The sequence below is a fragment of the Gossypium hirsutum genome, chromosome D10 (genome assembly GCF_007990345.1).
Source record: "Gossypium hirsutum isolate 1008001.06 chromosome D10, Gossypium_hirsutum_v2.1, whole genome shotgun sequence".
Classification (NCBI taxonomy): Eukaryota; Viridiplantae; Streptophyta; class Magnoliopsida; order Malvales; family Malvaceae; genus Gossypium; species Gossypium hirsutum.
In genome coordinates, this window is record NC_053446.1 from 65658083 (window position 1) to 65683243 (window position 25161).

General features: G+C 29.6%; 3 protein-coding genes across 4 annotated transcripts; all 3 read right to left on the reverse strand.

Moving 5' to 3' along the window:
• Window positions 1-2657: 2657 nt before the first annotated feature.
• LOC107935464 (60S ribosomal protein L35a-1) lies at window positions 2658-4600 on the reverse strand. Its single transcript, XM_016868071.2, has 5 exons — window positions 4440-4600; window positions 4273-4308; window positions 3366-3594; window positions 3234-3276; window positions 2658-2877 (listed from the first exon to the last, which is right to left on the reverse strand). Exons 1-4 carry the CDS (start codon window positions 4469-4471, stop codon window positions 3235-3237), a joined length of 339 nt encoding a protein of 112 aa, XP_016723560.1. The 5' UTR covers window positions 4472-4600; the 3' UTR covers window positions 2658-2877; window position 3234.
• A 678-nt stretch (window positions 4601-5278) lies between these two features.
• LOC107935461 (syntaxin-81) lies at window positions 5279-8498 on the reverse strand. 2 transcript variants are annotated; one of them, XM_016868066.2, is made up of 7 exons: window positions 8246-8498; window positions 8062-8145; window positions 7881-7985; window positions 7339-7479; window positions 6362-6604; window positions 6137-6268; window positions 5279-5631 (listed from the first exon to the last, which is right to left on the reverse strand). In XM_016868066.2, the coding sequence occupies exons 1-7, from the start codon at window positions 8321-8323 to the stop codon at window positions 5488-5490; spliced, it is 927 nt and encodes a 308-aa protein (XP_016723555.1). In that variant the 5' UTR covers window positions 8324-8498; the 3' UTR covers window positions 5279-5487. The 2 variants fall into 2 exon arrangements, with proteins under 2 accessions (XP_016723555.1, XP_016723556.1); XM_016868067.2 differs by having other exon boundaries at window positions 8062-8132; window positions 8246-8477.
• A 1004-nt stretch (window positions 8499-9502) lies between these two features.
• LOC107935476 (proline transporter 2) lies at window positions 9503-13386 on the reverse strand. Its single transcript, XM_016868093.2, has 7 exons — window positions 12867-13386; window positions 11446-11670; window positions 11274-11368; window positions 11004-11193; window positions 10594-10721; window positions 10295-10510; window positions 9503-10220 (listed from the first exon to the last, which is right to left on the reverse strand). Exons 1-7 carry the CDS (start codon window positions 12952-12954, stop codon window positions 9843-9845), a joined length of 1320 nt encoding a protein of 439 aa, XP_016723582.1. The 5' UTR covers window positions 12955-13386; the 3' UTR covers window positions 9503-9842.
• Between the last annotated feature and the right edge of the window lie 11775 nt (window positions 13387-25161).

The following is a 25161-nucleotide window of genomic DNA, read 5'->3' on the forward strand; positions in this document are numbered from 1 at the left end:
GGTTTTGGTTACAATATTTCATAAGTACTTATAGTTTTGAAAATCTAAGATTTAATCCTTATATTTTTGTTTCGAGATTTGTTCCAACTTTAAATAATAAAAAATACTATAAAAATTTTAGCGTAATTAACCTAAATTTAAGAAGAAAAAATTAAAATGATATCAATTAAATCTGAATTTTGAAAGCGAAAAAATAAATGACTAAATCCTTAAAAATAAAAGTACAGGAATTAAATCTTAAGTTTTTGAAGAGAATAGGGACTTATAATGTTATTTAACCTTGGTTTTTTTTAAAAAGGAAGGGTTATTAATAAATTATTTTTTTATTAATTATTTCTCATTTAAAAAAAAAAAGGGAACTTTTGACTTATGAGTTTTTGGGAACTATTGTGATTTATACAAGGAAAGTTTTTCTTGTTTTTTTGGTAATAAATTAGATTTTGTTGTTTGTTTCAATATTAAAAACTTCAATATATCTAGACTTAAATTTGTCGATTGAGTTTTAATTCGATTGATATAGGTATTATTGTTAATGTAGGAGAACGTTAGTTTGAGTGTGCTAAAACACATTATCCTCCTATTTATGGGTTGGGAGGGGTTATGAGTAGTTCTAGATACTGTATCAAAAAAAGCAAATATGATCAGAAACCCTAATGAAATTGTTAAAACAAACTTTAAACTGATAAATTAAATGCAATTATAGCCCCTCATAGTAATTAATTAGTTAATTTAACCCTTTTATACCTTTTGATTAATGAACAAAAAATCATTTTTAGACGCGGAAAAATTATATAACGACCCCCTCAAAATTTTGACTTTATACCTAATAAGACTCGAGCCTTGAAGCTTATATTAGCTAAATTATTTGAAATAAAAATTAAAGGATTAAATTATAAATATAAAGAATACCTCGAAGCATATTTTAACCAAAATGAAATTCTCAATATTTACATTTATAACAAATTTTTTCAATAATTTATTAAATAATCCTAAAAGAATGCATTTCAAATACATGCATAGATTCCATTCTTTATTTTGTTTTTTAATTAAGGCAACAATAAAAGGGGAAACAGTTTTTTCAGTCCATTGACCCAAATAAATTTTGCCTTATAAAAAAATTCAATTGCACCATACATCCCTAAATTATATTTTTCATTCTAATTTGATTCTTAAACTTTAAAACCTTCAAATTACATCCTAAACTACCAAAGTTATATCAATAAAGTCATTTCATTACTAAAATTATTAATTGAACGGTAAATAAGGTGTTAAATCTCATCTGTCATAGTTTACTCCTTTAATGGGTCTACCATACGAGAATGGTTAGTCATTAGGTTCATTCTAATGGATACCTTGAGAAACAAAATAAAAATAAAAAGCTTAAAGAAACTCAGTATTTTATTATCTAAAATTTTTCATTTTGATATATCATTTAACGATTAAATAAACAATTTTAACAATTAAAGAACGTAATTAATATAACACCAATAGTTTTATAAGTGTTCGATACAATCAACTCAAAAGAAAAATCCAATCAAAGTTTCCCCTTTTCTTCTTCAATACATTTATTATATGGACTTTTCCTTTATTTTTGGATCAATTTTTAAGAATTTTAATCCCTTTCATACTCATACATATAGAAATTCATTTCATAAGTTATCTATTTTTATATGTTGATTAAAAAAAAGGGAAATTGGTGCACTTTGAGTGTAATTTTTGTTCAATTGGGTTTACCAAGGAATTCTACAAGTCCACATGCATGCATGTATGTAAGGTATAATTTTACTTTATTTGCACGTTAACATTTATTAGCTAACTAAATTATTGTTTTTTTAAATCCAATTAAATCGAAAATCGAATGCCTACCCAACAAATATTTGTTCATTGTTCTAATTTTTAAAATTATTATAAAATATGTGATGATTCATATAAAATATGTTTAGAATTTTAAAAAATTTATCAATGACACTTTTAACTCGATTGACATTGTTACCGTGTTAACGAGATATGATTTAAAATACATTTAAACACATATCATCCTCTAATTTACAAGTTTGACATATTTATAAATAATAATAAGAATGGTATAAAAGTTTCTAATAGAATTAATAATTTATGACACGTTTATTAACGCAAAAAAAGTAGATACCACATGCACTCGTACCATCATCATACTTTGAGCCTAATTTTGACTTTAGTCCCTCGATTATACTCAAATTTAAGATTTGATACTATTTGGTATGATCTGATTGTATGCCGATATAATGTTAGTAATAAATGCCTATTGATAACATGTTAAAGTGGTTAAAAGGATCTTTTTTTTGTTAGTAACTTTCTTATGGTCAAAATAGAATTTTCTTACAGTAAAAATCTATGGCATCACTTTAATAACATTAAAGTGTTAACAGATTTCGACCTACTTAACATTTTAAAAGTAGAGGACCAAAATATACAACTTGAGCAAGGTAGAGGGACTAAAACCATAATTTAACCGTTGGATTCAGAATTGAATGTAAATCAAACTACCATGATAGATATGGTGCATCTGACCTGTATGAATATGGGCCTCAAACAAAAGTTTCATGAATTCGGGCTAACCTGACCCAACCCAAAACTTCGATAACGAAATAAATGGTCCAAGAAGAACAAAGTTGCTATTCAGTTCCATAAATGATTGATTACCCAAAACTTCGAAGTCCATGAACAAACACGCAAAAAATCCGAGATAGAAGAGACATTTTGGACAAAAGCAGAGTTTCTATGGTAGTAAAGAAACAAAATGACTGAAAACAAAACATTTCGACAAAGTTTGTAAAACCTGGTGGAAAGGCACAGTCACTTGAGTCATCGATCGAATGCCGTCAGGCATCTAGACAACTGCAGGGAAAGAAGAAGATACAACATTAGGGAGCTTGGACAAAAGGTTCGAATTCTACATAGGAAATGTTCATAATTATACGAGATTCCACATTTACAACGACAGTTTAATATCGCTATAATAACGAGGATAAAAGATGATGGATTGTTTCTACCATAGCAACAATCGGGATCACAAGGATGCAGAAACGACAAAAAGCTACAACATAAAAATCAGTAAAGCTGAATTATGCCATGTGGTGGCTAGAGCTGATACAACTGATATATGAATCATTATCGGTACTACCATTATACATTCACTAAAACGACCCGACAAATCAACTAACAAAGTTCATAAACCAGGAAGTCGACATTACCTCAAATGTTGCTGGGGTACATGAAGACTCTGACTCTATCTCCCTACAAAGGAACGAAAACATGCATACATGTAAGACTAAAAGCAGAATGTACATAAACCGATTAAGTAACAACAGATATATCACACTTACCATAGATTTAGGGGGAAGGTTAGACTTGAACTTAGCACGAACGACACCACTGTTACCATGCGGTCTAGTTACCTTGCCCCAAATGCAGCGATAATGCGAACCATTCTTCTTCACCTTAGCCTTGTAAATATAAGCCATACGCTTGCCGGCATACCAAGCTACTTCCTCTTTGGTGTTAACTCCCTCAATTTGGATTAATGAAGTGTTAGGATACTGGTTTGACTTCGACCTAACACCCATCGGCACCGAACAAATCATAAGCACCAATTTCAAAAACAAGGCAATAAAAGAAGGAAAACAAATTCAAAGAACAATATATAACCTGATTCATCATTTAGTTAACACAACTAATTACTTTCGGTTAAAGTATCTAGGATGTCCTTGTATTATTGGGACCGGATCAAATTAGTCCCTCTTTTATTAAATAGATCAATTTAGTCCCTATACTATTAAAAAGAATCAAATAAGTCTAGATTGTAACAGAGTTAACATTTACCATATAAAAGATGTCTTGAAACTTATTTCTTTCAATTTCAGTTCAATACCAAACAAAATAATTCAATTATAAAACCATAAAAACTTAAAAAATATTAATACTGTTAAACAGTAAATGATATTTTTTAACAGAAAACGTTAACTCTATTCCAATTCTTTTTAATAGTACAGGGACTAAATTGATGAAGTCCCTATAATAGAGTGACCTCTATTGTAAATTGACCAATTACTTCCTGTCCAACAAAGAAAACCCTAGAAATTCAATCACACAATTAACCCTAAACCCTAACACATTAAATCGGCTAATGTTACTCAAACGTTAATTAAGTAATCAATTTTTTTTTTAAATTATCTAATTCCTAAAGCAAAAGCAAAGCTTAACATAAATTAAAACTGTTTAGAGTTTTATTACCTCTTGTAACCCAAGATGGTTCCTCTTACATAGAGTCTGCAAATGGGAAACAAATATTAAAAAAAATAACAAGTTGAAGGTAAAAATTAGAGTAACATAAGCTAAAACCGGAAATTTTAATAAAAAAACTAGGGTTTTGAAAGGGTAAATGTAAAGATCAAAATGACCTGACTCGCTCCCCTTGGCGTCCCTTCACCATTTTTCTTTTTCCGATTTGGAATCTGAGGTTTACTCCTTTTGATTTCTGATGAAGGTAGCTGCACAGGGTAGAACTAAAAACCCTAATTTTGGGGAATTTATATAAGGGGGCTGAAATATAAAAGACTGTAAGTCCAATGTATAACCATATATGGATTTGGGCCTTAGTATTGAGTCATTGGACCTTTTGGAAGAGTGATGTTGTCTTTTTAACTTTAATATATTCAGTCGGTCCATTCGGTTAAGTCGGTTAGTTGATAATTTTTTATTGTAAGTTCTTTTTATTAATTTTTTTTATTTTGATATAAACTTGGGTTGGGTTGATCTATTGGGTTCGCTTTGTAAATTGGATTAGATTTTATTTAATTTATGTATTATATATTTATTATACTAAAAATAATATTTATTAAGTCGGTTCAATCGAGGATTCAATTATAAAATTTAATAACCGATAACAGTTAAACATTCTAACCAAATTCACCATTTGAACATCCCCTAAATTCTCCCGAGCCGAGCACTAGAAATGACTTAAAAAATGGCTCAAAAACATGACTGAAAAACCCAAATGATCCAAAACTTAAAATGCCATAAACCCAAGATACCTCAACTTTTTAATCCCTAATTGACCCAACCCAGATTGAAAGAAGAGGTTTCATATCTTGAGATTACTTGGATCACAAAATCTATCTTAAACTCGACTCGACCTAAGCAAAACCTGATGCGTCAAATTGTTCGTAAGAACTACCGTATATATATATCTCCATCAATTTGCACATTTGCCTAAAACATATGATGTATACTACAGACGAACACAAAAAATTTCAACCTTGTTTTCTTCATAAAGGAAAGGGAACTACAGTAAGAAAAAACTCACATCAGTTTTGCTTTCAAAAATTGTTAGATGCTTTGCCCCATCAAATCTACAAGGAAAGGATTGGGAATTTTTTTTCTGTTCTTTTGGGGAAAGAAAAAAACAGATCAGTGTATTAAAATGGTAAAAAAGGTACAATTTTGTTTTTAGTTATACCAGTCAAGAAACAAGATTGAAAAGGTAAGAACAAAGAAGAAAAGCACTAGAAAGGTCCGGCTACTGCGGTTCCGTTGGATAGCTTGTGAAAGCTCTTTGTTGCCGAGCTCTACGTTTTTTGTTGCTTCAACAGCCTGCAGGAAGACATAAAAATGACGGTGTCAATTTAGAGGTTGCATAAGAGGAGGAAAAAATTGGAAAGTCGATGCTTGGAGCTGAAAAAAAATATGACACTATCTCTGTAAAAGTATTATAAAGGCCCCCGTACTATGGGCAAAATAGTCCCTATATATTGGATCAAATAGTAAACACTATCTCACGCTGAAATGCCTGATTCAATTACTGTAATGAACTATCCGACCCTAGACGCTTTTCGATAATAAACATTGTAAACTAGAAATATCATCCCATAAAGTGTATCTACTTCATTCACTTTTCAATAAAAGGACATTGTAAACTAGAATTACCGTCCCATAAAGTAAATCCAGCTAATACAATCGAACGTAATCTAATCATGTTTCGTAAATGAGATTTTATGATGTTAATGAGTAACAATGGATTAATATAGGAAAAGGAAAATACAAGGTTAATATATTGGCAGTGCAAAGAGAGTGAATGTGCAGCGGAACATTTTCACACCTGATCATAAAGATGTTCTATCTGTTGAGCTTGTTGCAGAACATGTGTGGACATGAGATGATTTAGTGCAGACATCTCCACCATTTTAGTTTCGGTGTCCTGAACAGCGTCTAGAAGACTAGTCAACTCCACCTATATAAATAAGCAGAGCAGTTAGTATCTATAGAATGGAAAGTAATCAAACTTATTCTATACAAAACCTACAATGGAAAGTATTCTGATTACCTGAAGAGCACGGGTTTCATCGTCCAGTAATTCCTGTTGGACTCTAAGACGTTCAGGTTGATTCTCATTGGTCTCTCTGTGCTCCAAGTTCAATGGTTTAGAGGTATCTATAGAATTTGAGTCAACAACCTTCTTAAGTTTTCTTCTTGGCATTGCTCTATTGATAGCTTCTTGGAAACGAACAGCTCTCATCTGATCAAACTGTGCCGTGACCGAATGAAGTTTCTCACTCAAAATTAGTACCTGAATATTAAGGAAGAGCACAAACGTTTCATTCATCAAGCTAACAATACCACTATCTTTTTTTTATTAGAGAGATGAAGAAAACGGCATCATGCAAAAATAAAAAGTTATCGAAAGAACAATGCCGAGGACATAAAATATTATTACAAGGGAAGCTCAAGTTATCGTGTAAAAAGATGAAAAGAAAAAGATAAAGGCTCGAATCTTGATAAGATCATTTAGCTCTTATCGGAAAAGAGACAAATTAGAAGGTAAAGTACTATGGAGGTCCCAGTAGTAGGAATCAAATTGCTTTTTGCCCCCTCTACTCAAAAAATGGGCAAATTAGTCCTGTACGTCAAATCAAAGAGCAAATTAATCTTTCTATTAAAATTTTATTCATTTCTACTATTAAAAACTGGTCTTTGTACGTTAGCATGCAGTATACATGGCATGCTACATGTCACTGTATGGTTATCCTGTCAACCATGCCAGTTTTTAACAATACAAATGGATGAATTTTTTAACAAAAAAAGACTAATTTGTATTTGATCTAACGTATAATGATTAATTTGCCCATTCTTTTAAATAAGAGAGGGCAAAATGCAATCTTACTCCTAATACAGGGCCTCCATGATACTTTCACCCTTAGAACCAATTCTTTAAATCAATCAACTTAAGATGGATAGTTTTAGAAAGTAGACAGCCCTAGAACCAATTTGTTTCGAAAAACAGGAAGAAGAGTTTAACCTTACCACTCCATGTTTGTGCGCTATCGTATCAGCATTCGAGGAATCCCTAATCCCAAGCCACCCCTTCGAGCTTGCCTCTTCATCATTTATACAATTTTTGAGAACATCAATTTGTTCTTTGCAAGCTTTAACAAAAGCAGTAACCTGCAACCAATTCTGCCTTAGTAACATATAAACAATCTAATACTCACAATCACAAACTTCAATTAATTGAAATATAAAAATTTTCCGCTGTATCAAAAGCAACAAAGAACTGAATACAATCAAACACTTCCTCTCTCCGGAAATAACCGCTATATACACATACCCCCTATCATCAAAATCTACACCTTCCCATTTGGTATGATTCAATAAAGACCACAATAACACCAAAAATCCGAAATCAACTAAAAAATTTTTAATCCTTTAAATGCATAAACAAATTTTACCACATCAAAATGCATTACTACCTTAGAGTTATAGGTAGATTAAAGCAAAATTTCCAAAAATTTGCTAATCAAACTAAGAACAGTGTAATGTTGGAAGCTAAAGCCTGTAAACATTACTTCATGTTCAATGCTGTCCCTTTCTTGCTCAGTTGTTCGGTGACGATCCACGTAATCTTTACGGTGCTTTAACAAGAACTGATCCAAAGCTCCGATACTCTCCAACTAATTAAAAAAAACTCAAACATTAAAAGGAATTCCCTCTTACAAAAAAAGAATTTGGAAATTTTTTGCAATTTACCGTTTTGAGTGCAGAGTTAAGAAAGAGCGTCCTTTGCCGTGGTTTATGGATTATGAAAGACGCCATAATTGCTGCTAATTTAGACTATAAAAAAAAAATCAGAATCCAACACAACTATTAAAAACTATTGAAAAAATATCGAAGATTTAAATTATTAAAAATTTACAAATATAAAATCGATTACCTCGTTGAAACCTGATGAAATTGCAGATTGCCGTACAGCGTCTTTGAAATCTTCAGTCCGATCTCTGAATCTCGACATGTTTTTCTTTTGTAATTTTCAATTGCTTTTTCTTTTTCAAATTTCGTTGAGAATTTAGGGTTTTTATTTGCTCTAAAAAGCAATTAAATACTTTAATTGGATTGAAAATCCAGAACTGAAGAGAAGATTTGAAAGCCTAGGAGAAGAAAACGAAAATCTAGAGAAAGAGATGGAAAATGAGATTAATGGTTTAAAATATTATAAAGATGTACATTTTCAATAACTCACCCTCAATTTTAAAATTATGCAAATCAGTCCTTCTAAACAAATTAGAATGGGATTTAACTATTTTAAATATTAAATACTAAATTAATAAATTTAATAATAAAATAACTAAATAACTTCTTTTAAAGAAAAAGCATTTTGTCATGATTTTTAATTAAAACATTTTTTACTCCTCAAAAAATATATTATTTTTTCAATTTTTTAAAATGAAATAGAAAAAAATTATTAAAATAGTTGCACTAGAAAATTATTTATCGAAATAGATAAAATTTTACAATAGAGATAGTGAAAATTTTACTCTATTGTAAGGTTTACTTATTTTTAATTTTAGAGCAAAATGTTGATATTAATTTGCTCGAAACAAATAGGTTTTGTGCGAAATAATTTAATATAATCTTTAAATCGAGTTAATATTATCTCCAATCAAAATTTTATCTTTGGACCATTCCACGTAAAATTCAAATTCATCGAGCCAATGTTGTCTTTACTTTAACTTCTACTATTTACAAATTTAAATTTTTCGTTTATGAGATTTTAAAATTCAAACTCAATTGTTAAATCCGTAAATGATTTTTAGAGTAAACTATTAAAATAGTCTTTTTTTTACCTCGAGTTACATTTTAATCACTTATATTTAAAATATTATATTTTAGTCACGTGTTGTAACATTTTAAGTAACTATAAACTGATGTGACACGTTAAATCATCATTTCAAAAAAAATTAACTTAAATTATATAATTGACCACATATTTATATTCTTTTTTATGTTTTCCATTTCCTAACTTAAAAGTTTTGTTTAAAATGATATTTAACATGTTACGTCAGTTTACCATTACACTGTTAAGTAATTAAAATGTAACATTTCAAATATAAAGGACTAAAATGATTAATTTGATAGTTTACCCTTAATTTTATAGAAATAAAAATATCCCATTCATAACACATTTTCATTAAAACAACACATAACATTTTTTATTAATATTTTCTTCACAGTACTTTTTAAACACAGTTTTTATATATATATATACCAAACTATTTTTCTTACAATACTAAACTAGCCCTTATTCAACATCTAGTTGAATCAGAGGTTGCAAATTAAAAAAGAATACACACTCATCGTAACCGAAAAAAAAAATCACTCGAGCGATGGAATACGTAATAAAATTCCATACGAACTCGAGGTTTAACACGGTCAGCGTAACACATGTACATCCCGTAACAACCCCGAGTTCGTAATCTCAATATCTGCAACCCCTTCATCTTCATCTATTCATTAATTTTCGAGCATTATCGTCACACGTCGGCGAATATATGATACTCTTTCGAATCCACAATAATAAGTCTTATACCTGTAACTGTGGCTGCAACAGACATGAGTGCAAAGAACCCAACATTTAACCAATGCCATGATTGTTGTAATGAACTCAATTTGTTCTTCTTCGCCATGAGGAACATGTGGTTAGCGAGGATGAATGTTAGAGGGAACGTGCTTAATGCTCCCGTTAGGCTCTCGAAATCTCCGAGGAATGGTAACATGGCCGATACTAGCGTGCTGATTGTAAGGTAGCTGCCTCGAGCTAAGATTCGAAAGGCTATGTTTTGTAGTTTCAACGCACTTCCAGTGATCCCAAACTTAGTGTCTAAGTACTCGTAAGCTGGACTCGCGAATATCTACGGGAACAGAAGAGATAGTTAGGGTTGGGTTTCTTTTTTGATATTATGAACGGGTATATATAGACACTTACGTGTAAAGCGATGACGGATTGTAGGAAAGCGGAAATGTTTGCAGATGCCTTGACCCAAAGTGGACCGGTTGCACTGTTAAGTAAATATGTTGCCGTTGAAGATCCGTAAGCCCAGTAGCCGATGAAGGTAACGGCATACATCGGTACAACTCCAACAGAGAACTGAAAGTATAAAGCTTTCAACATGTTCTTCACCGCAGGCTGCCTCACCGTTGCCTGTTAAACAATGACTACAAATTAAACAATAATTTCATCGAATTTTGGGAATTCTCTCAAGCGGGATATAATCCAGCACCTACCTGTATTTCGGGAAGCATTCCGGTATTGAATGCAAAAACGAGATTTGCAGATGCCCCAATGGTTGAAAAAATCCGGCTGGTGGTTGATGTCCAATGTATGGTATAATCTCTAGGCGGAGCATTGAGTCCTACAACAGCAAAAGACTCGTTATTGCCATATAAACAGGGCAAAAACCATAAATTTTGACCAACAATATCAGACAAAGTGAAAAACAGAACGAACATCAGGGCTCCAAATGAGACTCGACTGATTAACACGAGATAAGTGGTGGCCAACATTATCAAACTGAAGGCAGGCAAATATCGAGCCAGTTTTATACGTATAATTGCATATGCGTATGAAGCTCAAATATTAAGCCTTCCATGCAAAAAACAAAAACACGAAAAATACGAAAAATGTTAGAAATTACCATCCTTAGTTGCCAGCACGCACGCCACAATGATATATATCAGGCTGAGAACCGTTGAACATCCAAGCCATATTCTTAGAGACGAGAGATGGGGTGTCGAAATGGCAAACAAAATACACACAACTCCTTCTATGGCAATAAAGTGCGGAAGCTTTAAAGTATGTTCCTCGTTGAAAAGTACATAAAAAGCCTGCGTTGCATAGCAGTATGTGACCGATTCCCGACAAAACTTTGAGCAATTATAACTAAAATATAACTACAGGGTCTTACCTTTAAAGCGGAACCACCCAAAATGAGATACCCGATATTGATCATGAACAGATTGACATATTGTAATGCCCACGTAATATAATAAGCTTCCCTACCTATTGAAAACGAGACAATAATCAAACAACGTATAACGACAACATTAATGTTCATTAACATTAATTAAGGCTCGTACCATATATTTGTCCTGCGAGATCTCGGTATCTGATATGCCTCTTCCCGTCAAATTCATGAAGCTTGGCAACAAGCATGTTTGCGTATAATGATATCGCGGTGGCTAAAAGCAAACCAACTACGCCTCCGACCCAACCAAGGGGGACCATGATGGTTCCAGAATATCCCAAGACAAATACACTGTTGATTCCAGTGGTTAAGACAAAACCAGCTTGGAACCATGAATCTGAAAAACTCACCAAAAAAGTTCAAATGAGCTCAAATGGCAAATCAAGCTTAATCAGATCAAAACTCACTCGAGAAGACAATCAAGAACTTGATTCCAACAAAGTAGGCATCTTTTAAGATAAAAAAAAGTGATGATTTGGTAACATTTGCAGCAGTAAATACAACACAATAAGGGAAAGAACAAATATCAAAGAAAATAAGGGCTCTATACATTGCATTTTGCCCTCTCTACTTAAAAATGGGCAAATTAGTCCCTCTAGATCAAAGGACAAATTGGTCAAGACCGGTTTGCTCATTGATCTAATGTATACGGATTATTTTGCTAAAAAACAAGTGCTTCCATGATACTTTTACCTGGTCAGAACTCAGAAGACCCAAAAATAGTATGAAACAGGCTCTAAACAAAGGAAAGATGAAATTTTGCAGTAGCAAACACAACACGATAAGGGAAAGTACACGAAAAAGTGTAGAAATTCAACAAAACATGCAATAAAAGACCATGGAAAAATAACACAACGAACTATTTGGACTGTACAAAAACCATTACCATAACGAAAAACACCAAGAAGATCAACATTTGCAGCAGCAAACACAACATAATTTGAAAAAAAATAAGTAAATGTGTTGAGATCTAACAAAACATGCAATAAAAAGACCATCAAAATCCCGGGAAGATAGAACTTTTAGGGATCAAAGTATCAAATAAGATAATCAGAAGACCCCCAAAAATAGCATGAAAAATATAACATTTTGCAGCAGCAAATACAACATAATAAGAGAAAGTACAAGAAAATAGCCTTGAAATCCAACAAAACATGCAATAAAAGCCCATAGAAAGATCATTTAAAAATCCCAGAAAGATGAAACTTTGTGGCATCAAATTATCAAAGAAAAGAACAATTAAAATACCCAAAATTAGTATGAAAATGCCACAAAAAGTGGTGAAAATCCAACAGAAACTTGCAATAAGAGACCATACAACAATCACAATGAAAAATCCCAAAAAGAAAATAAAAACCAGAAGCCCAAAAATAAACTACTTTTTCACCATGCAAACAATAAGAACATCAAAATCCCAAGATTAAAAAATGAACAATCCAATCAAATTTCAAAAAAAGAAAAGAAAAACCCAGAATTAGAAATAGAACAATCTTCAATATGGGACCAAAAAAAAAGGAGAAAAAATATATATACCAGTACTAATTTGATGGGAAGTTTCAGGGACATGAAGAGTTAACTTATTATTATCATCATCTGGTTCATCACCATTATCAGCTACCATATTTGGCTCACTTTTCCCTTCTTCTTGAAAGAGCCAAACAGTTTCCCCTTGTTGATCTTCTTCTTGTTTATTTTCTTCAACAAATATATCTATGAACGCCAGGGTTGCTAATTGGGGGAGAAAATTCTTCTACCTTCTTTCTTATTGAATTTCTATGTCAGAAGAAAAAAACTTAATTACAGTCAATTAAAGATCCTTTCTTTTCCCAATAACAACAAAGTTTTCAATTTTGAAATCTGGGTTTTTTTTCAAGAATCTAAATGCTCGTCGGTTTGGTAGAAGAAAGTAATGTTTCAGTTAACTGCCTCTTCTGTTCTTTTTCTTTCTTTTAAGCACACACATTTCTATATATATATATATGAACACGAGGATGTCTACAAGATTTTCCGGGAAAATAAAAATCTAAACAAAATGGAAACAAGAAAATCTTTTTACTATTGCCATTTACCGCTCGCATAATCAATTTATTGGGATTAAAAATTTAGGGTAAATTTCACCCAAAGTCACTAAATTATTAGCAAGTTTGTGCTTTGGTCACTCAACTTGAAAAAGTTACAAAATAGTCATTGAATTATTCCAAAGTTCTTATTTAAGTCACCAAAGTGTTAAGTTTTTTTTTAAAGTCTATCTAGTGAACTCTAACAATGATTCAACGACCGGTACGGTGAATCAGTGTTCATCGATAAGTAGAAAAATATACCTTAGATCCAATGTGATCTGACGGTCAGTATCGAAGATTAGAGAATAAATTTGTTTAGATTTTGGTTTGAAGATTCGTAATGTTTAAAATTATTTAATGTAAAAAAAATGAATTGTAAGAAGGAAAAAAAGGGGGGGATGAGAGCTTTTAATTAGTGTAGTTTGTGTGAATAGAGAAGGTCATACAACGACGATTTTAAAAATTCGGTGATTCAAATGAAAACTTTCAAATAATTCAATGATCATTTTGTAACTTCTTGAAGTTGAATGACCAAAATGTAAACTTACTAATAGTTTAGTGGCCTAAGATATAATTTACCCTAAATTTTTTCTTAAGATCATGAGATGTAAGTGATTTTGATCATGTCGATCGGACGGTGGAAAATGGATTGAGGATCTTTGTGTAATCTACTAATAGTTTACTGGATTTTAGGAAGCACCCTACAACCACTTCCCACTATTTCTGGATTTAATTAAAATTCTATCTAATTTGGATAATTAAAAATAATAAAAATATTTTTTCAGATAAATAGAAAAAAAATACTTAAAAGAAAGGAATTAATTTATAAAAAAAACAAGAGGAAAAAAAGAAGGTATTTTTCACTTTATTTTTTTTCAATGAAAGAAGCTTCATTATGATTTATAATTAATTATTATGTCTTTAAAATTGAAGACATTAATAATAATAAAAAGCGTACTTTTTACTTTATTTTGTCGATTTTTTATTTTAAGAAATTGGTTCTTAATTATTTTAAAAAAATATTATGTTTAATTACTATGTCTTTAAATTGAAGACATTAAAAATCTTTTAAAAATTTCAGTCTTTGAATTTTGATCGGAACAAAAATTAGTAATATTAATTTTATTATATGTTCTTATTATATCTATTTCTTTTCTAAATAGGAGGATAATACGCTTCAGCACACTCGAACTCACGTTCTCCTATATTGGCAATAGTACCAATGCCAATAGAATTTTGGCAATAGTACCAATGCCAATAGAATTAAAACTCAATCGATACTTTTTTTTAAAATTAAATATGGAGTGAGCTGAGGTGGAACTTTTTTGGACAGTGAGCATTAAGAAATTTGTGCATATATAAATATTATGAAAAAAATTCATATATTATATGTTTAAATATTTATTTAATTTTAAAATATTGAAAATATTAAATATACCTACCAAAACAAAAATTAAATTCAAGTGGAGCGAGATGAGGTGGGACAAGGATGAATGACTCTAATATCTATAGACGTAGTAATGATTTTCACGATCACACATCCATATTAGAGTAGGACATATGGTGGAGAGCAAAACAAGTTAACTAGTGATAAATTTGTCGACATTCACTTCTACTCTATTCTATTGTTATCCCTACCCTACTCATAGTTGGAGATAATCTAAACAGAAATGAATTGAACCATAAATAATACAAACAATCCAAATAAATAACTTCAACTCGAAATAATTCAAACTTAAAATAATTTAAAATTTTAGAAATTTAAATTAACCCAAATCCCACCAATTACTAGATATAGCTTATTGCGATCCCAAGTTAAAAGTTGAAGTGTGTCCCTCAGCCATAGGTCCTAACATATATATTTTATAGAAATTCAAGAGGAACATTTATTACAAGTAAGATTGTGAAAGATTGATTATTTAATTATCATCTTAGGACTTTTTGAAAAATAATTAATTAATTTAATTGACTTTTTAAAAGGCAATACATTAATTAACATTTTCAACAATCTAATAAATATCCTTTAATTAGGGGTTTTCAAGGGAAAAAAAAGTATGAAAGTGATTGAAAATGAAAGATTATTGGTGAAAGTAAAAGTAAAATTTCATTTTATCTTATTTATTCGAAAAAATAAATAAATTAGTCCCTATGTATTAGATCATATAGCAAATTGGTTTTTTTATTAAAATTGTATCCATTTATATCGTTAAAAATACGTGATGTGCCTCATGCTAAGATATAAGGACTAATTTGCTCTTTAATCTTGGTATAGAGATTAATACATCTACTTTTTTAAGTAAAAATGACAAAATGCAAAAACCAGACCGACTTATAGCATATTTTAGCCTTTGAATAGAAAATAAATATTATATTAGAAGCTCAAATAATGTGAATGCACTATTGGAAGTGAATCAACATCCATATTCTCCTTTATCCATGTTATTGGTCATATCATAGTCATATCCCATTAGTAAAAATATAATTAATATGGGTGAATATAAAAAATATATTTTAAAATATTTTAAATTACTTAAAATTATAAAAAAGGGCATGCCCTCCAAAAGTAGGCAAGCTATCCTCTTTTTTCTTTTTAGTGGCAAGCATTCCAGTTAATTCTAGCTCTTTTGTGTACGTTCACGAAAGTTAGAGGGTGAAAATTAAAAACAAATGAAGTGATTTTCTTTTAGAAAGAATCTGTGATAAAAGATGCTGATATCTTATTTTAGGGTTAAATATTATTTTTGACCCTTAAACATTATAATTAGGTCTATTTTAGTATCTATATTTCTTTTATCTATTTTAGTAATTTGAGTATGTGTAAAAAGAAAAAACAGCGGGTTAATAGAATTAAGTTTATTTTAATCTTTAAACTTGAATTTCATCAAGTTTTGATTGCGTGAAATTCTCAAAAGTGTCACATCATCAAACAAGTACATTTTTTAGGTTTTGGGATCGAATAGAATTAATTATCAAATTCAGTTATTAACGTAAACTAAAACAAAGATACTAATACAAGTGGACCTAGTTAATAAGTCTGGGGACTAAATATTATATTAACCCGTTATTTTTTACGTAAATTTCTAGAAAAGGACGTGTACAGATTTGAAAATCAAATGAATCACGCAAATGAGAGAAAATTACACAGTAGTGTAAAGTTGGTGAGCAATGCAAATGTTCACGCAATTGAAAATTATATAAATATGTATGGATGTATATGTAAGTTTTGAACAGCAAATGAAATTTGAGTATTTGAGGACAACCGCAGCTATGTTATTGGTGCACATAATGTGGTTAAATTGTCACTGTCATTCACAATTGAGGACTGTTGGGTCAATGCTGCTTTGCTTGATGTCTACTGTAAATCGATCGTTTTGTTAAAATTTTTATTCATTTTTATTAGTAAAAAGTAATTTTTATATGTCAGCATGAGGTATACGTGTAATTGTCTGGTTAGTTCATCAGCTACGTTAGTTTTTAATAGTAGAAATGAATGAAAATTTTAACCAAACAATAAGTTTTCTATTTAATTTAACGTACAATAACTAATTTGTTTATTTTTTTCAAGTAGAAAGGTAAAATGCAATCTAGCCCTTAATATAAGAGCCTCTATGATACTTCAACCGATAGAAAAATAAGGGTAAAGTTTTAATTTTTTGGGGGAATGGTCAAAATTGAATTATAAAGTCTTATGAGAGTCAAAATGCAATTCCATCATTTTATTAGCTTATAATTTTAAGTTGTTTAGGACTAAATCATAATTCTATCATGTGTTAACTTACGCTTTTTTTATTTTAGAGGGGCTAAATTGCTATTTTTCATTGAAGGGGATGTTAATGGTAAAATTATAATCAAGTCCCTTTACAAATTGTGAAATTATAATGTAATATAGTGATAAATTTGCATATAACCACTCAAAAAATTTTAATTTAATTTGGTCAAGTAATTTTTAATTTTGTCACTTCAGTTGTGAGAGCTGGTGGCTCTTTTCAAACAATTCATCCAGTTCAATTTTGAAATTATTAAAATTTAATATGATTATCGAATGCTGAAATTTTCGAAAAGAAATAAAGTGAAATGAGGAATGTTGTAGGGACCTTGATGGGATTTGTCCCATTGTGTCAGGTGATTCAGCAGTTCTCTGGATTGGATTCAAGCAAGAGATCTCGCACGTTCTGGAAATTTTATAGATTTTTATTTATTTCCTTTTTTTTATATAATAGAAGAGAAAATATATAAATTAAACAAACACGGTTTTTGGTGACATAACATCAATAGCGCTACTGGAGGAGAATAATAGAAAATATTTTGTAATGTTTACCTCCAAGCCATCGATGCTAGGCTATCAGCAAATTTATTACCTTCCTCATAAACATGTTGAATAACCACCTCTCACTCCTTCAAATAGTCTCGAACTTTCCGAATTAATGGTGAATTTGGATGGGCGATTGGGTGCGGTGCGGTGCGTTAACTTACTTTTTGTCTCACGCTACAGTATTTAATCTTACCACCACTGCTATTTTTACACTAACTGCAGGTAAACGCACCGCCCATCCAAACTCACCCTAAGTTAAACTCCCCATCTTTAGCATCACTTGTCAATATGTTTACAACATCACTTTGAGAATCAATCGTCTATTACTCCAAGCTGAAATTTTAATTTTTTTTAACGATGATAAATGTAATTTTTTGAAATTATGAAAAAATTAATTACAATGGAAAGTAATAAATTATGAGTAAATTTTATTTAATTTTTAAATGTAGTTGATAAGGATTTGAGCTCCAATTTTATTGATAAAACAAAAATAATGGATGGCGATATTGATGGTTAATTTGTATGGCTGATATCATACCTTGCGTCGTTATCGATAGTTGAGTTAGGCAGTTAGGCAGGTTTAAAGTCAATTATCACATGCTTGTGGTTTGGTTCATCTAATTTCTTCTATACCAATAAACTCTTAGGTGAGGTTGCGAGAGAACCGAGCCGGCAGTAAAATTGATGGTTGAACTGGTTAGATTTATTATTTTTAGTTTTGTCAGTTGAACCACGGGTTTCATTATTATAAAATGAGTAAATTATATATAATATCACTAAATTATTAATAAGTTTACGTTTTGGTCATTCAACTTAAAAATATTACCAAATGGTCACTAAACTATTTAAAAGTTTCTATTTAAGTCACTAGATTGTTAAAGTCGCTTTGTATGGCCTTACTTGTTCGCACCGCCTGCACCAATTGAAAGCTTTCCTAACCGTTCTCTTTTAGGTGTAAAAATCAAATATCTTGACAACCAATTCAATCCAACCCTAACATGTAGGTGTAATTGTATAACATAATTAAAAAAAATTAAAAAAAAAAGTTTGAATATGATCATGGCTTCCTCAAATTCTCAACCACCTCCATAAAAAGTTTGAATTATGTAACATAATTTTATCAGTTGACATCAATTTGATTCATTCAAATAATAATTAGTTGGTACTTGCATTAGATTATATTTTATATTTTAAAAATATTAATAAATTAATTCTTATATGTTACATTAAAAATAAATTGATTATTCTGTTAAATTTTTTTTATTTATTTATATTATTAAAAACGTATTTCGATATATTAACATAAGATACATGTGATATGTCATGTACAACTGTCTAATTATTCATTTAAACACGCTAATTTTTAGCAATATAAATAAATAAAATTTTAATTAAAAAATTTCCTTTAGTTCTTCTTACATCCCTACCATTAAATATATAAAATTTATTAAAAGTAAAGATAATGTAAACAAATATATATTAATTAAATACTTGTTTTCTAAAAAAAAGAAATTTCCACCTAATCATTTTGGATTTGGACTTTTTGAGGACAACTGCAGCTATATAATGGTTTATAATATATATACTTTTTTTATTCAAATAATATAATATAATATATATACTTTTTTGTGCAAGATTTCAATTAACAGTGTATAAGATATAGTTTTGGATAGATTGGTGTATATAATATGATTTAAGCTGTCACTATCAATTATGGACTGTCTGACCCATAATCTATAGTAGGAATGTTGCAAGTCCCAATGGGACAATTTGCTTATCTCACTATGTCAGGTGCTTCAACACAAAACACTTGGCACGATATTGATTGATTATTATCATGGCTGATTTTGATGATTAGTTTTTTTTTTGTGGTTGATGTTGTCCTTTATGTTAGCAACATTATGAATAATATTGTAAATTTACGAACTCTTATATTGATATTAATGTTGATGTCAATCAAATTAAGATTCGATCGGTTTATTTATTATAATATTTGAATGTTTACTGATTTTATGTCACCAGTTCCGTTTTAAATAAGTAATAGATCTATTATACTTAAGTGTTTTACTGAGATAGTGTCATCTTTAACCAAAGCTATTTTTTTTGTTATTATGTCAATTTTTTAAATTTGTTACGTACATTTTTTAGCTGCATCGTGAGTGTGATAAAATCTAATGTATTATATAAATATTTTTTAAACTAGATTGGTGGTCGAACTGATCAGGTCACCGTTCGTCCATCCAACCAGTTCAATTAAAAATTAAAGTAATTTAAAAAAATCTCAGTTCAATTACCTGTTTAACTAGTTTTTAGCTAGCTCAATCGATTTTTAATCGGTTAAGATTCAAACCATTCTCTGGATTGACATTCCAGGTAGTTCTTGACCTAACTGATCCAGTCCAATTCGAACAACACTATCCCAACTAGTTGAATAGTTTTCTTTCTTTTTCTTCCTTTTTTGTCCTGATGTTAATAACTAGTTTTAGTCGGCAATAATTATTTCTTTGTCTGCTCTTTAATCAAAAATCAAAAGAAATCTATGGTACTTTCTCGATATTTGCTTTGGTCTAAAGGAACTCACTAACTTACACTTTAGACAAAGCAAAAGAAAAAGTGTTTTAATGTCTAAGGAGATTTCACATATTATTGAAGGTTCTGGAAATTTTAGCATATTTCTCGAGAAAATAATAAATTTGTAGACAAAATCGTTAAGGTGGTACGAGACAAAAGAAATAATTTACTATTCAGATAGTTTCATTTTAATGTTTAATATTTAAGTTGTATTTATTTTCCCCAAAAAAAATAGGTTCAATTTAAAAAAAAAAGAGTTAAATATAATAAAATTTTCATCAATAAAGATGAGAATTATTTTGATACAAAATATAATTAGATAAAACTCGAACTTAAATCCTGAATAATTTAAAAGAGAATTTGTATTTAACATTTGTTTTATGATGGAACTCGAGCATTAATTGTTTGATTTTCGGGATATAAAATTGTAAAAGTAATTAGTATGTTATTATACATGTTCTATTATTTTATTTGATAGATCGGAATGTAATATTTTACCATTTGGATGATGAAGCATAAGATTATCTAAAAAGACTAATTGAGTCTTAATTTGATTAACACTTTTATTATTACAACTAAGGGCATAGCAAGGAGTCTAGACCACCATTGGCTCAATAGATTTGGATTTGCACCCCCCTCGTGTACGAGGGAGAGCATTAATTTAGTCATTCTATAATTACCAAGTAGGTTTATATATATATATACAAGTTTCACACTAATTCCCAATTAATGCGGGATTAATATTTTTCATTTTTTTCACCATAATTCACAAGTAGCTTATTTTGAGCATTAATCTCTCATTTATCACTCAACTATTTTAAGCATAAAAAGACGATAATTCGAGTAGCTTATGCTCGTTTATATAATATCATATTATCCACTAAAGGTAATTTTATATTTTATGTACCAAACTTCACCTTAAAAACTTTATCACGCAACTTTATGCGAAGTTATCAATGAATAGTATAATTGGGAGTATTTATTTTCAATGACTGCTTTAAACAAAAGACATGAAGGGCACTTCCTCGATATTTGCTTTGGCATAAATAGGGTTACTGTTACAGTTTACACAATACGAAAAATGATTTTAATATATAAATTTAAATGATAGTTGATAAGGATTGAGTAGGTCTGTTTGATGGATAAATTTTGTATTGATAAAAATATCGAAATTAAATTATAAATTTTTAAGGATTAGATAGTAGTTTTATCAATATTTAAAGTATTGAGATTTGAACTTTAATTTTTAAATAAGGGTGTCTCAAACACGACTCTTAAGAGCTATTCATGTCATGATATCAATTATGTTTGGTGAATATATTTGACAACCAAATCAAGTTGAATTGATCGAAAGTACCACTTGCTTTATCTTGATATAGAACTCCTAATGCTTCATTAGGGACGTAATCATAAACATGTAGGCTTATCTTCCGTCCTAAACTTAACTTAGTTAAACAGTCAGCATCTAGATTGTCTTATCTAGGAACATACCTAATTAACCACTGTCCTTTGATTCTCATAATCCGTTTGGACCCTCCTAAACATTGTAATTCTTGAATCCACCAACACACTAACATGTAGGGCCCTAACCACCTCCAAATTATCAAACTAAATCATAGCTCCCTTAAAACCTTTGCTAAGTAAAATAAACATACCATCCAAAATACCCTATAATTCAACCTCAAAGGCTGTGCACTTTCTTAGGTAGTGGTTATATCGCAAGACCCAATCCCCATTATGGTTTCACAACACTCCACCAGGAGAAGCACTTCCAGATTAAATGGATTAATTTAGTCTTTCTATTATTAAAAAAATTAAATAAGGTTAAATTTCAATGAAGTTTATATTTATTGCTTGAAAATATGTCATTTATTGTTTAACAGAGTTATTATTTTGAAAGTTTTTTATGTTCTACATATGAAATCTTTTATTTGGAGTTGAACTATAAATGAAAAAATAATAATTTCCATGTCATTTTTTAAAATAGAAAATGTTAACTCTGTTATAATTTAACTTTATTTGGTTCTTTTTAATAGTATATGGATTAAATTGATTCATTTAATTATAGATGGACTGATTTGATCTAATCCCTATAATAGAAGGACTTGGCAAGTACTTTCACTAATTATGTTTATTTAAATCGCGTGTCATTTTTATTTCTTATAAAGTTAATTGCACCAATCATCTACAAACTATGAAATTCATTTTAAATTGGTCTTTAAGCTTTAAAATATTTTTAATCATTTCTTTAAATTATTGAGGTTATATCAATTAGGTCCCTCTATTATTAAAATTGTTAAATAACACGTAAAATATTACAAAATATAATTTAAAATGGTTTTTAAAAAACTAAAACATCCGTGCGTAACTTTTGAAAAAAAATCTAAAAATAAAGTAAAACTAAAAATGAAAAAGATTTTTACAACATTCGTTTTACGATATTCATTAGTCTTTAAATTTTTCATTTTAAATTATGCCACATAAGATCTGACGTGTCATTTAACAGTTAAATTAACAATTTCAGTAATGAAATATCTTGATTGATATAATATTGATAGTTTGGGATGTAATTAGAATGTTTTCAAGTTTGGGAGCCAATATAAAACGAGTATCATAGTTTCATGATGTCAATTAACTCTTTTGTTATTTTAAATTATCTTTAAACATTTAAATTCCTAATTTATTATATATTTATTTGAAAAATTGGCCCCTGAACTATAACCCAAAATCGAGATTGGTCCTTCAATTTTTTTTATATTTTATCTCATTTTACTTGAAGAACAATATCAACTAATAAAAAAGTGACACGTGGTACATTTTTATTACAAGTCATACACTTATCGGATAAAAATGTGACAAAATTGATAATTTAAGTATCACTTCCTAAAAAACTTCAAAGACTACTGTGAGAATTAGAGTATAGTTTAAGGATCAATTTACTAATAAAACCTTAATTATATTCACTTGGAGAAGGTACACACTGAAATCCCCCTTAAACCCCCGACTTTTAAAGATGTTCAATAACATCCATATCAATTAAATTAATGATATCTCAATCTTAAAATTAAACCTTTTGCTATTAAATTTTAATTTTGATTGTCAATTTAGTATTTTTCTTACACTTGATAAACTTATTGATTTTTTTTAATTTCATATAAACACCCTTCAACTTATTTATTTAGACTTTTTTAGTATTTTTTGGTGAATTACAAGAGGAGGGCAAAGCTCTAACAGCAAACCCAGGCCACTTCTGGGGTAGTGAACAACTTAACCATCAGGTCAACACACGGGGTTCAAATGTAAACTCATATTTATACTCCCTTTTAAATTTAATTAACATAATAAAATTAAGAAATAATATTTGATGTACCGTTAAGAAACAAGCCATATATAAGTAAAATAAAAAGAAATAGCAAAGGTTTTATAAATAAAATATAATTAATTTCAATTATGTTTGAATAAAAAATTAATATTTATTTATAAATATTCTATTATTTTTTCCTTTCCTCGTTGATAAAGTGTAATGTTGTGGTTCAACTTACAACTTGATTTGGGTTAAATTTGGATAGAGAATATAATGGGCCGTGGCCCAATAATGAAGAGATGTAGTTGAAGTGGGCTAAAACGGGATGAGGTTCTACTTCCCAATCAAAGTGAGTTTTAGCTCTAGATTTTGACAAACCCTTTTAATTTCATTAAAATATATTTAAAAATTAGATCAAAATTTGCTATTAATTTTTGGATTTAAACTATTTACCTTAATTTAGTTGATTTTAGTACTTATATTTTTTGAATTTTAAAATTTTAATTCTAATCCGGATGTAGCAATTAAATCAATTTGGTTAAATCCTACTTGTGAAGTTATAAATTTAATACATGTTTTTCGATTAGATCATTCTTAGCTTCTAATACTTTTTGAATTTCGAAATTTCAATGTTAACGCAAACAACAATCGCTAAATCAATAAACTGATATCGCTAAAATAATATGCTAAAATAACAAGCTAGCATACATTACATATGTGATAATATATTTAAATCATATTCTGAAAATATAAGACTGAAAATGACGAAATTAAACTACACAAGGGCGGTGCTTGGGTGGCATTTTAGTCTTTTAAAATTTATAACATTTTTAAGTCGGTTTATGATAAAATTGTACTTTGACCCTCCCAAATGATCAAATTTTGATTTAATTCTTTAAAAAATTAAAGAGATATAAACTATTAAAATGGTAAATTTACATTTTAACTCTCATAAAAATATATAATTTAATTTCTAATTTCACCCTTGAATACGTGAATTAAATCACAATTTACGCATAATACAAAGATTAATACTAAAATTTAACCTAAAGAATAAATAATAAACAAAGAAAAATTTGATGGTTTCTTAATTCCGCTTATAAAATTAAAAAATTTCAGTGCTAGTGCATCGAATAATTATCCATATAAAAATTGTCTTCTCTACAATGGAATCTCTTCTCCATGAAAATGAAGCAGGCTTTCAGGTTAGTAAAGGGTAAAGAATAGAATTTGCTTGAAACCCAATGAAGCAAAGCAAACAAATGCTCAAGGCAACAAGAAATGCAAGTGCCAATGATACCATTAACCATATAAAATTCTTAACAAAGTCACTGAGACTCGAGTATGAGTATCAGATATAAGTATATGTGTTTAACAGATGATCGGATTTATAAACTTCTCATGATGAAAGAACAGGCAAAATATACATAAACCAGTCGCATGCCGTATATAGATCCGGGGTGAGGAGTGCTTAATCAAAAAGTAGAATAATTTTGTTCTTCCTTTTCCTTCTTTTGGGGTTCTTTTCCTCTACACGACAATTCTTGAACTCGAAGAAGCATGTAACGATTGAAACTCGAG

Coding starts and splice junctions, on each gene's coding strand:
- LOC107935461 (XM_016868066.2), bottom strand. CDS start 8,323: ATGTCGAGATTCAGAGATCGGACTGAAGATTTCAAAGACGCTGTACGG. Junction 8,146..8,245: donor TTTCATCAGGTTTCAACGAG/GTAATCGATTTT, acceptor TTTTTTTTATAG/TCTAAATTAGCAGCAATTAT. Junction 7,986..8,061: donor TTAACTCTGCACTCAAAACG/GTAAATTGCAAA, acceptor TTTTTTAATTAG/TTGGAGAGTATCGGAGCTTT.
- LOC107935464 (XM_016868071.2), bottom strand. CDS start 4,471: ATGGTGAAGGGACGCCAAGGGGAGCGAGTCAG. Junction 4,309..4,439: donor CGCCAAGGGGAGCGAGTCAG/GTCATTTTGATC, acceptor TCCCATTTGCAG/ACTCTATGTAAGAGGAACCA. Junction 3,595..4,272: donor ACCATCTTGGGTTACAAGAG/GTAATAAAACTC, acceptor GATGGGTGTTAG/GTCGAAGTCAAACCAGTATC.
- LOC107935476 (XM_016868093.2), bottom strand. CDS start 12,954: ATGGTAGCTGATAATGGTGATGAACCAGATGATGATAATAATAAGTTA. Junction 11,369..11,445: donor TCTCGCAGGACAAATATATG/GTACGAGCCTTA, acceptor CGTTTTCAATAG/GTAGGGAAGCTTATTATATT. Junction 10,221..10,294: donor AATCCGTCATCGCTTTACAC/GTAAGTGTCTAT, acceptor CTGTTCCCGTAG/ATATTCGCGAGTCCAGCTTA.